The following is a 12986-nucleotide window of genomic DNA, read 5'->3' as shown; positions in this document are numbered from 1 at the left end:
TCCTCCCAACATTCGTAATATGAATTCTCTTCCCATCTTCAAATCCCATCTCAAATCCCACCTATTTAAAATCTCACTTCTGTGTAGCTCTTTCTCTTGTATCTATTCATAATTGTATTTTATTTATCATACCCGTTTTATTTATTATAGTGCCTATGCTTGTCTGTGACTGTAGTGTCCTTGAGAGCTTTGAAAGGTGCTTAAAATGAAATGTATTATTATTATTATTATTATTAGTAGTAGTAGTAGTAGTAGTATTATTAGTATTATTATTATTATTATTATTCTAAAAGTGACAGTCTATAGATCATAATTTCTTTTCCTCAATATTGTCTTCTGTTTTCCATCTAGTCTTGTGGATCATGGCTTCTAAACCCCACCCTCCTCTGATGAAGAAGCACAGTCAGACCGATTTGATAAGCCGCCTGAAAAGCCGGAAGATTCTTGGAGTTGGAGGCGAAGATGACGATGGGGAAGTTCACCGATCAAAGGTCAGATTAAATTCCAGTCTTGTGGCTTTGGCTAATAGGCAAATTGTAGCTGGTGTAAGAAAGGTGAAGCATATGGTTCAACATTATCCGAATGGCTATTTTTCAAGCATTGCATATAAAACAGTCTGTGGATCGCCAGACCAATCTACTAATTGGCTCATTAGTAGTACTGGTCTCCTGTTTTCCACTTTTGCTGCTTATGCGTTACAGTCGATCAAGATTCCACATTCCCATTACCCCCTCCCCCCAGTAGCTCTCATGAGAATTTTTTAATTCACTGGAAAATAGACGACTTGGATGCTGGACATTGCAATAAAACTTCACACGTGCATTTTGCCAGTGAATGCAACTCCAAAATATTCATTTCTGAAACATACACTCGCTGAGAGAAAGCGATTGCAGGTTCTCATCAGTTTGCTATAGTAGAAGAATGCTGAAATTAAAAACACAGTAAGGAGCATCTGGAACATGAGGACACTAAATCAGATTTCTTCAACATACATTCCCTTAGAGATACTTGGAGCTAAATGTTGGGCACAGAGATGGTCATTTGACCGAGGGAGGATATGTTCATGATTCACGATCCATGCTCATTGAATGAGTCTTGTGGTCGATATAATGGGGTGGATTGACTGCATGATTATCCAGCATTAGTCACACGTAAGACACTGTGGTGTGATGGATGTAACTTAATTTGTTAATTCTCTGTTAAGATCAAACATTCAACCCAGTTTTTAATTTCAACTGTGGTTCAGAATACCAAGCGCCGAGGAGAAAATGGGAAGAGGAAGTTTGTTCTTTGCCAGGGCTCACTCTCGAAAGGAAATCAAGCATCTCTGAATTCATGTGGGTTTGTAAACAAAGGGGGGAAGTGCTTCTCTTGTGCCTCACTTGCTTCCTCTTCCTGCTGAGGTAGGAATACTATTGCTATGACGAAACGTTAAATTGAAGCATTCGATTTATTCTCTGCCATAGAGGATTTGTCAACCGCCTGCTTCTTAACACCAACGGCCGCTCTTTCAGTGCTCTCACAGCATGAAACAGGGCCTTTGCACACACCTACCACTTCATAAACTGTCAAAATCCAGAGCAGCCTCGCAACAACATGGGGATGTGTCGTCCTCTGTTTACTCCCCGTTTTTGGATCGAGTGAGAATGAGGTAAAAGCAGGACAGAGCAGCTGTGGCGAAGCATCTCTCCTCAAATGCCGCACTCGTTCTTCATTTCCTGTTTCTTCCTTGTGCATTATGCCCTTCAACTGAACCCCTTTTGCCATTTATTGCTGCCCAGCTTGCTTTTGGTATTTTTCAAGGCACATATAATTCAAGTGTTTTCGGTCAAAGAGTCCCTTGGAACTCCAAGAAGGATTATTCACAAAGTCACGTGATCCCAGCAGGCACGGTTGTATTTCTCTTATATGGTCGATGCCGAAGTGTGCGGTATAGCGATTTAACACGCGTTGTGTATAACAATATAAAAATGCCACCCACATAATCCAACCCGATGTCATTTGTTTATTTTGACTCAGCAGTCTGCACTAACTTTCTTCACCAGCTTTCTCAGTTGGTCGTACCCGCTCATCATTTGGTCACCACCATTTTTGGGGAGTGATACAGCTCGACCATGCAAACTGATTAATTATTGTTTAAACTGGGGTATTTTTGTAGTTTTGTATGAAAGAAAGCTTGACAATGTCTCGAATGGATGGATGGATGGATGGATGGATGGATGGATGGATGGATGATAGACGGATAGACAGATGGATTGATAGATGTCACCCTTGGCTTTTGCCTCAGCATAAGTCAAAGAATTTAAAAAAAGCTTTTAAACAAGTTTCAAAGATGAGCTCCTTTGAGCTTCGGGTTAGGCCTCCATACCATCCGTAGCATCTGATTCGCAGAGTTGGCACGCAGTGCAAGTGCCTAGGGGTGTAGGAGCTCATAGAGATGGGGCGAGACCATTTCTTAAATAATATAATCTTCACTCATTCACTGCCAGACATGTGCAGAAATGAATCCACTCCAGTGGCAAGGTTTTTGTCATTGTCACTCAAATTCCAGGACCCGCAAAATATTGAGGTTTAGGACTATATAAACATTCAATGACTCTCTTCTTTCATCGGAAAAAAGAGTTACATAATTCCTAAATTATATGGGTCTGGAGTTATATGAGGTTGAAATCAGGGTGGCTGCCCATAATACAATGCAATACATTGCCAGAGGCCATGGCCAGCGCTTTATTGGCACCCAAACAAGAAAAAACAAAACCCGAACAAATTTAGGAATGGCCCTCTACATCATATTTTCAATTTCCAAATACATTTGTGAATGGCAATTATGGAGTTAAAAACGAACTGTTAAATGTACTAGGAGCCGATGAAGGCATGCCAGAGCAGGGGTTATGTGTTCCGTCTTCTGAGTACTTGTCAAGTGGCGAGCACTTTGTGGAGGGTAATCAAATCCAATGTCTTTTATCAAAGTATCATTTTACCATACATACACTATCGATGACAATTACGATGAAGTCAGCAATAATAATTTGTCCCTGATGGTACAGACTTTCTAATCTTCTAATGTAAATCATGCTGAAAATATGAGATGAGAATTGCTAGTGTTCATTGAATTGAATGAAATAATATCTTGTGTGTAACTCCACAGCCACAGGGATTTTATTTAATTTTTAATTTGTCATCGTCCTCACTCCCCACACTGCCATCTTTCAATGTTTAGCAATCGAAATGAAGCAATGTTTGCTACGGTGTTGCCTCGATTAAGTTATTTGCAGCAAACATTTTTTTTCTCCTGGGATTCACTAGGCTGATGCTTCCTCACTCATCCGTAATTCACAAACCGATGAGGTTATCACGCATGCCCTCGTAATCTTTAGGCGCTGATTAAGGAGCTAAAGACATTTATCGTCTCTAATTAACATCATAAGGCCACTTTCTGTCACTGTCACTCAGCTCGATTCTGATTTTGTCTCTGTGTTTATAAAAGTGTTTATTTACGGTCGCTGACTCACAGGCGTGGGCGACACCTCCAATGAGGGTACTTCATTGGTTTGCTCCTCAATGAATACCTATCATTTAGATCTCAAGTTATCAAAGTTTCCCTAATACTGTAATGTCTAATCGTCCTCCCTCGTTTTTTCTCCTCTTGTTTGTTGGTTTACAGATCAGTCAGATGCTGGGAAATGAGATGAAGTTCGCAGTTCGAGAGCCAATCGGTCTGAGGTGAGATTGCAGCTCCATGGTTACTCAGCAGCGACCGTGTTAACACAGTGCATGCTGCATCACTACCAGGAAAGTTCAAGATATGTCAACACTGTTAAAAACATCTTAAACGCGGTTTAAAGCAATGCCTTTTATGTGTCCTCCTCAAGGATGTGGTTGTTAACCTCAGCGGTGGGTTTTACTGTGATCGCCGCAATGGTAAGTGCTACGGAAATTCTGCATGCTGTGCAAATGGTGGCCATCCCTCATTATGTCATGTGCGGCAATGAATGAATCGTCAGTTTTTTTCAGTTGTGTGCGCTTAAAGCATTTTGGGAAACAGTTCAATCTTTGTCTGCTTTATTGCTTCCATCTTCTTTATGACCAGTGTTCATGATTCTAGCTCACAAACGGCACACGTGCAGCAACAGTGGCTGTATTTTGAGAGCTAGATTTTAGGGACATTTGTGATGACAATGTTGCTGCGTTGTAATAAATGATGTTTGTGTCAACGTTTTCCGACACAGGCCTTGGTGTTTCCCAACCATCTCTATGAGGTTGTTTTTGAGGAGGAACTATCCACAACCAGCCTATCGGTACGCCTTTATGGAGGCGCACTACTCAGTAAGTCACGGTCCAAAGATGCACAAAAAGATAAATGCAAACATCTTTCCAGCTCAATTACTAACTGTTGTACTTGTAAATGGAGTCATGATGTTTTCATATGAATTCCTTGGCAAGTTCTTAAAGGACCACTGACACCGTTTTTTTTGTTTCCTAACTGACATCAGAAAAACGTTTTATAGCATCTAAAATACCCAAAACACGCAGGCTGATATTTTTAGTCAAACGGAAAACACCAATAAAAATGACTTAAAGTTGCCCATAACTGCCACTAGTGAGCTCAAAACTGGAGAGATTCAGAAAGTCCCGCCCCCGGTTCGTGACGTCACGTCAGGAAACTCCTTCACAAACTGCCTTGGTCCAGAATCAAAACAATGGCTTCAGAGAGTTCAGATTCTGAAAAAGATCCTTTCTTGTTACTCATCCAGTTATGAATATGATTCAGATCGTCCTGAAGAAGAAGGCATAAGTGTTTGCGATCGATTAAAGAAGTCCTTCCGTATCAATTCGATCCGTAAGCGACAAAACTGGTGAAGGACATGACATATGAAGTAAATATGATGCTCTGTGAATAAGCAATATAGCATCAATTGGGTGATATGTGGCATATAAGGACATGAATAACAAATAATAAACTACAAGATGTCAACATCAGTGCAGATTGTTTAATGATTGTGCATGCAAAACATTGTTTAAGCTTTCAAGATGAAGAGTTACAAACTTACATATGAATGACAGCAGTTATCCATCGCTAACTCCGGTTGCCTATGCCATAAAATTAATCATCATACAAAGGAAATGCAGAAAAAAAAGGATTTGTTGCGTCAAACTGGAGTCATTTCAGCAGCTGGACGGTCGAACACGCTCCACTAGTATCATCATCAAAAAATTGCAAAGAGGCACTATACAGTTCCATTTGGGCTACTGTTCAAAGAGTTAATGGCTTGGGGGAAGAAGCTCTTTAAATGGCTGCTGGATGGTGCTTTGGCATGGCCCAGAGGGCACCACGAGTGTGTGTCTTGTAAAAGGGGCAAAAATCTGAGGAAAGTTGGAAAAAAGGGAAGTGGAAAAAAACATTTGACAGACAGTGTTGTTTGGGGGCTTTGGAATGACGTAACAATTTTAAAGCTTTCTGACCGTGGAAAGTGATGGTCCGGTAGGTTATATTCAAAACACCGGAGGCTTGAAACTGTTGCACTATATTTTCATGGCTTAAATGTGTCGGCGGAAGAATGGGTCGTCGAAATTGTATTTTATTGATTTTCATAAATGTAAAGCCTCATTTTATCGATATAGTTTTTCATTGTTCAGATTAGGCTTGGTTGCTAACAACAATCTTCTTGGTGGTGTGCCATATTTAGGAACTGTTTAAATGTGAACTTTCTCTTAAAATAAAAAAATCAACTCATTGTGAAAATACCTCACTTTTGACACAATTTAGTGTTTGCAAGGTGGTGACCGCAGACCAGATCATGACAAGTGTTTTGTATTTCAAAACGGTGAATCGAGTTGTTCATTTTTCCCCACATTTTTCCCAGTTTTTATTCAAACCAAGCAACAAAAAGAACTTGTTTGATAGAGAACATGCGGCCGAATACAAAGGACCGATAAAACATGGCTGTGCACGCAGCCGAACATGTGACTGAACAAGCTAACATGGACAAGAAGGGACAGCCTTTTCCTTCTTTGGTGAATGTCAACAGGCCTTTGGGGATTATCAAAGGGTCGGAGTGGGCGGGGGTGATTTCTTCCTCGATAGGAAGCGGCAAAGAGGTTGAAGGGTTGAAGAATGGGGGTCTCATCAAGCCAAAGCAGCCACTATCTGCCAGCGAGACGATACTGTCCATCAAGCCTCCCACCTTTAAGCCTCCTCCCTGCTCGTTCCCACAGCATGATTGTGTGCAGCAGGGGAGTGACATGCAGGGAAACAAACTGGAAAATGGCAGGGAAGAACATGGAGCGGAACGCAAGCTATGATCAAAATGATGAACAAGTCAATTCATTTCACGGACTCAATTAACCAATTATATCATTCCTTATAATTATATTCATTCCTTTCATCACTTTGCTGTTGTGAAATGTTAATTTCTCCACTGCGAGACTAATAAAGGCAAATCCAATCCAATATCGACCTGTACACAATGTCACAGTAAACTATCAGATTTTATGAATGGCCGCATTCAAATGCGTATTGATATTTTTGTTTTGTTTATTCTCATGCCCCGAATCCAATAATTTTCCCCACCATCGCTTGTTTCTGCAGGCTTGGCCCTCATCATGTGGAATGGCCTCTACACAGCGGAGAAGATGATCATCCAATGGACTCTGCTGAGTGAAGCTTGCTACTTTGCAGTCCAGTTTCTTGGTATTCATCCAATCTCCCCACGCAATATTCTCTTGACCAATTCCAGCCGATGGTATTTAAATAAGTCAGCAGGTCCTTTAAATCAAGTTTTTTTTTAATTATAACATAGCAGTATTCGCATTAGTGTTCACGAACTGCCCTCTAGTGTGGAGTGTCTATAATTACAACCTACATATTTCACAGTCTCTGATTGGTTTGTAAACTCAATTGATACTATTTTGGGTATCACTGACTTTCAGGCATTCCATGAGAAACAAATCTTTGCTTTTTTTCCCCTCAAGCTTTTCAGCATTGGCACTTAATAAAGCTCAGAGATCAAGTCAATCAATGGGTTCAGGCAGGAATGGAACTCGGGACATTCAAAAGCCCCCGATATATACTCAATCAATAAATGAATTATTTTTCCTCATTGTTGTTCAATGAATTTTGTCCACATGCTTTTTTTCAGAGTTGGATCTGCTTGACACAATAGGAGACTTTCATATGAGACGTGATATACGTTGGCGAAAGTTGTCATGCCCAAAGCAACTAATACTGCATCTTCGTGTCTCAATAACGATGCAATTCTTTGTGGTTTCAGTGACCTCCATTACCTTGGTAGAGCTTGGCATGCTGCCCAACGCTGCCATATTGCTGCTTCTCAGCAGAGTCCTCTTCCTGGTGGTCACCATGGCTTACTACTACCACCTGGGCCGCAAGCCAAAGAAGATTTGAGCTCCTGTGCATTTGACGGGAATACAAGGAGTTAACAGCTAAGCACAGATCATATAAGACGTGGTTGAAAGGTTTGAGTTGTTATGAGAAACGGAGCTTGTAGCTTTGTCTGTTCCCAGTGAGATGCAAATGTCAACAATTGACCACATGAAAAAAAATTCTCCTATATATACACGTGTGAGGTCAGAACCTCAAAACACAATTTCCTCTGGAGTGTCGTTATTGTTTAAAAAAAAAAGGATTTGCATTGTATTCCTGTCACCTCAGCCCTATACGATACGGCGCAGCCGCCTGCTAATGCTAATGTAATTTGAGGATATTTCCAAATTTATAGTTAACTGTTATTCCATAAAAAAGTTGCATCTTGCCACTGCCTCGTAACTGTTCAAGGACCAATACTTTGTGCTGGTACGTGTTGCTCTGTTTATTCGAAGTGTATGTTTGCTGAAGCGCTTTGAGCATCACTGGTGCTCACTCAAGTTCAAAGGGAGGCCAAATCTTCTCTGTTGACTTTCATAAATAGCACAGTCGTGACATTGGATTTTCCGCAGTGTTGAACAAGGATGTAAAGTGATCCTTTTTGTATCTACTCAATGCTACCGAATTGAAGACTAAATGTTGTGGGCAGTGTGTTCACACCAGTAATAATCTTTTTCAACACGCAAGGCAGGATAAGCACGTCAAATTCTGGCCTTTATTGTTGAACTTGTATCACAAGCAGTCATTGTAGAGCAGACAAAACTGCTTTGGTTAAACTGCCATGAGTAGTGTAGCACAGTTTTTCTATAACGCCGTATGCGTAGCCTTGCCTTAAAACTATTCAAAAATGTCACCAACACTGCATCTTTACCCTTATACTGGGTTTATCTGTAAATACAAGTAAGTGAGGTGGTGTGAAGTGGACCGGAAATTTGTTCAGTATTTGATAGAGTTGAAGTTTCTCTCAAGTGTAATTTTGTACTTATTTAAGCAACATGTGTTAATAAATGTCATGCGTGTAATAATCCTGCCGTGCAGAAATCGTTGAGGTAGAGTAACAACCAATGAACCAAAAGATGAATGTGTTCACAAAGATGGACGTGAACATGTGAAAAAAAAACACACATATTTTGATTTGTGCTTTATAACGGGTACTTGCCAATTTTACTCCTCCATGCAGTACAATTCTACCTCCCTGTTATTTGCCATTATTCCAGTTCAGTTCAGGTTTTTATTCTGAACTTGTGCTTTTCCTTACCTTAGGTTCCGTCAATGGAACGTTCTAAAATTCAACTGCAAAGGAAAAAAGCTTAAATTGGTCAAGATAAACAGGGCCTCCTTCAAAGGTGGTTCCTGCGTCCCACCCCAGAAGGGAGTTGTCCTGAGGTCTGAGTGATTGCGGGTTTGCTGTTGCATGTTCAGTATTAAGCACACACGTGCTTGTTACTTGGGTGAGTCTGAACTCCCGATAGGAACTACATGGGTGAGGTCTGCTTTTCTCCTTTAAACTAGTAATTATCTGTTGCCAATGTTTAATTAGATACACTTCCCAGAAACAGTGTGTTGAAGCTTACTAGCCTGTCCTTACTAGCATGCTAATTAAGGGGTTGAGAAACAAAATGTGATTCAATTTCCGCCTATATAAAGGTCTCAAATAATCAGACTTGAAATCTTCAAAGCTCTCTGAAGTTCAGTATTTAAGTCAGATGTTTTTTTTTCAAGGTAAGGTCAGAAGTAGGCTAACTTAAAGGCTGTTCTTTCCTTAGAGTTCTCTGACATTCCTCCCAAGAATGTTAGTCACTTCAATTGAGTGAAAGATTAACAGAAATTGTTTAAATCTGATGACCTACTGTGCATTGCTCTGCTCTGAATTTCTTCCCAGGTCAAACGGTTTCAGCTCGTAGCATTGTTTTTTTCTTCTTCTGTGTATATATTGTTTTGTGAAATTTGTACCTCAGATTGAATTGTTGGTTAGAAATAAAGAACCTATTGTTTATTATAGACTACCAAATGCATGTCGTTGCTCGTGTTTTATGGTGCACCAAAATGAAACGCGCACAGATTTTTAACATCTTGAGTGTGTGGTGGCGGGGATTGTTTATAGTGAAGGAAATAGATACATTTATTTATACTGATTAAACTTACTATGTTTATCTTGAGCCATATTTAATATGGCTAAATAAATGTTATTGATCAAGATAAATGTATATATTTCATTCAATAGGCAGAAAGAACCCCACACTCTATCAGTGTATATATGCATTCCCTCCATACTTGCCGCTAACCTATTGAGACCTGCTTAATTCTTCGATACACTGTAGCAAACATGCTACTTGGGGGGGGGGGGGGGGGGGTCATTCAAATGTAAACTTCATACATGAATACAGTAATGTACGTGTAGTTCTTTAAGTATTTAGACACCATGACTTTTTTCAATTGTATTCTACACAAGGTGAGCAAGAACTCATTTGAAAAAAAATACTTAGCATACTCACCATATTTAGCTAACTGATGAAGACGTGCTTTTGCAAGCTCAGCAAAAAGTTGTCATTGAGAAACTTCCCCCTGTCAAAAAAAGGCCTGCTGGTCTTTTCAGACTTGAATGTCAGCAAATTGTTTGACTGTACACTTCTTTTGGAGGACTGTTTATTATACAATCGTTGAGCGGTAGCTGTTGGTTCATGCACTGACAGGTTTTTGTAAGCATAATTAGCATGCTTGGTGGGAAAATGCTGGCTGGCGTCATACTTTTAAATGTTTCTTGGCAAATAAAGCATGTTAGCCGTTCCATTGTTTAACTCGTCCAGTGACAAAGATGTATGTTTAGGTCAATTTGAATGCTATGAGTATTCAGAGGTATTTTTAGTTCCATTTTTTTTCCACAGAAAGAGGGGAAGGTAGGTCGGATGCAGCTCACTGTTGAGCATCGAGCTTAAATATAATTTTAATTGGGCACAATCAGCAGTGGTAGGCAGTCCTGTTGTACATTTAAACATCAGTTCATACATTTCCAAAAGATTTCATGCATGCACGTCATACTAATTTTGCACAGGGAACCATTCTAATCTCATCTATCCAACGTCTAATATTATTTAACTTACCATGGAGAAGGCGAAAAACCTCTATCACAATTTTGCTGCTGTGATATATAACCTCTCCATTTTGAGGGTTTTTAATGAGGAAAACTCCTTCTCGGCTCTCCGTTTTCTTTTTTTGCTTTTGTTCTTTGGAGCAACCACTCTCTGGCCATGGTGTACTATCCCTAGCTACAACACTGGGTCCCCTTCACGCATTTGTTGATACAAAACCTTTGCGTAATTCACCTGGGAATTAGTTATCATATTCATTAGCATTGTTCTTAAGCATGGAATAATACAACCAATGACTAAGAAAATAAGTACAATCACAATTGCGAATGGGATAAACAGTCTGAGCAAAGTCTTATACCAAGAGCCCCCAAAGAGCCCGTCAAAGATCCACGGTTGATCAGGCCGGTGATCCTTGGCCATGGCATCTCTGAGATCCCTGACAACAGACAGAGCATCAGTCATGTTTATGGAATTCGCTTCTTCGGGTATGTACGTACAACAAGTATCACCCACCATAGCACAGACGCCCCCTTGTGGCGCGGTCAAAAGGTCCAAAACCATTCTATTTTGCAGCACCATTTGTCTAATTGCTGCAATTTCAGTGTTTTGCATTTCATCTACTTCCAAACTGGCGTTTACAAACACTTGAAACCTGTAGTCAATTGTTTCAATTCGTAGCATGTTTTTAGCTACTCCAATTTGTGGAAAAAGAGCTAACATTACCTTACTTCCCGTGCTATGGTGTTTGAATTGTTCTGGAACATCAGTTCCCCAGATCGAATCGTGGGGCTTAAACGACACTCTTCTTTTCACATGATGGTGTGCTGGACGACTGGTAATGATGAAAGTATTGTCAGTCACAGTAACAGGTGCGCACATACCGTAGGCTTTCGGAGGAATAAAAGAATATACTTTCCATCCACATAACCACCAAAGATGTGAAGATACAGGTAAAATGGTGACATTGGTGTTTAACGGTAGCACGTATAAACATCTATTCTCATCTATAAAACCTAGATTTTGACCTGTACCGTACATTGCAACGCATACTGGTCATCGCAATCCGCTCTCGGTCATAACCTGATTTTCAGTTTCCAAAATGGTATCCAAACTTGGAACAATCTCTCCTCTCGAAGCATTGCGAAGAACTGGAAAATGTTGATCAGGTTTATGCGAAGATATTAACATATACGCAGCTCGAGCCATTTTATCTCCAAATACCTTTGAATGCACTCTTTGTTGCGTTACAGAATGTGGCATAAAAGAACAAACAAAGCAATTACTTTTCCTATTTTGTTTAGCAATTAATGTAGCATAACGATACCACGTGTTTGATAACAACGGATTCCAGTCATGTTTTTCTCCTGCAAATGGTTGATATAATGCGTCCATGACATCTGAATTTTGGGCTTTTTTGTCAGGTGTTTCCATCCAGGCTGTCGGTTTGATATGCGGTTTGCGCTGGAAAGGCGATGTCACGACTGGTGTTGTCAAAGATGACAACATGCATATAGTTACAGGAAAACCAGTGTGATGTTCACGAAAATCAGGACAGAGTCTCAAGTCCATGCATCCCGCAACCTTGTGGGTTACGATAACGAGTTGGATATCTGTCATTGTGCCAGTTCCAGTTCCTAACCAGTTCCCTTGAGTTATCTTTCTGACAATTCGTTTTGCTTCTTGGGCACAGCTATTTTGAACCCATTTTGTTTTGGGCTCAGAATGGACCACAACTGAGTCCCAACCAGTGGTCCAAGTCTTCCCTGACTTGATACGAGCGTACCAAGAACCATGAGGGTAATCACTTCCGTTTGTCGTGCTTCGTTCCTGAGGATGTTAAGAGGAAATGAGATGATTCCTGCATCTTGTAGTGGCAAGCAGGCTACAGGATGTGCCATGCTAGGGCACTTTTCTGTCATCGTTGGTTGCAATGGTGGAGTCTGGCAGGCTGATGGAATGGGAGGCTTTACGTGCGTCATCTGGATTGCCTCCACTAATTCATACAGCAAGATGATGTGGACCAAACCCATGGCTATTGAGTGGTTTGGCTCCGTCTCTCTTCCACCTGCTCCGGATCTGGTTGGTGAACGATTTTGCAGTGGCTTTGATGCACCCAGGTGGACCTCTCGGCGATTTTGATGGCAGTTGGCGTTGTTATCAGCACGGTGAATGGCCCCTCCGACTTTGGTGCAGACCTTGATCAGCGCCTTCGGGGAGCCCAGCAGCCTCTCTGTTCCTGCAAAGGGAACACAGGACTGCGGCAGTACACGTGCTGTGGACCTCTTTGTTGTTGTACAACATTTCACACAACCATTTTGCCAACAAAGCACCTGGATCTGAATTATTCTTTTAGAATAAAATGCAACTGGTCTCAGCTTTTGTCCATGCTTTTGTAACAGGACTGAAGTCATGTATTTGTCTTTGCAGTCAACTGTTTGAACAAAAGGTTTGTCATAGTCAGGTAAAGCTAAGACGCTAGTGTTTGCTATCAAATTTTTTAATTCTGTAAATGC

At 40.7% G+C, this 12986-nt stretch overlaps 1 protein-coding gene across 1 annotated transcript in view; it reads left to right on the top strand.

The window, feature by feature from the left end:
- Window positions 1-9417, top strand: part of LOC148897957 (tumor protein p53-inducible protein 11-like) — a 45552-nt gene extending 36135 nt beyond the window's left edge. The window contains exons 3-8 of the mRNA XM_088997235.1: window positions 352-491; window positions 3665-3723; window positions 3873-3921; window positions 4230-4326; window positions 6590-6691; window positions 7272-9417. Coding sequence (XP_088853361.1) covers window positions 363-491; window positions 3665-3723; window positions 3873-3921; window positions 4230-4326; window positions 6590-6691; window positions 7272-7405 — 570 coding nt within the window. The 5' untranslated portion in view covers window positions 352-362 and the 3' untranslated portion in view covers window positions 7406-9417. The remainder of the gene's footprint in view (window positions 1-351; window positions 492-3664; window positions 3724-3872; window positions 3922-4229; window positions 4327-6589; window positions 6692-7271) is intronic.
- Window positions 9418-12986: the final 3569 nt, after the last annotated feature.

This window comes from Hippocampus bargibanti, linkage group LG05, assembly GCF_051943395.1.
Source record: "Hippocampus bargibanti isolate YZ-2025 linkage group LG05, ASM5194339v1, whole genome shotgun sequence".
Classification (NCBI taxonomy): domain Eukaryota; kingdom Metazoa; phylum Chordata; class Actinopteri; order Syngnathiformes; family Syngnathidae; genus Hippocampus; species Hippocampus bargibanti.
This window is presented reverse-complemented; position numbering and strand designations above follow the sequence as displayed.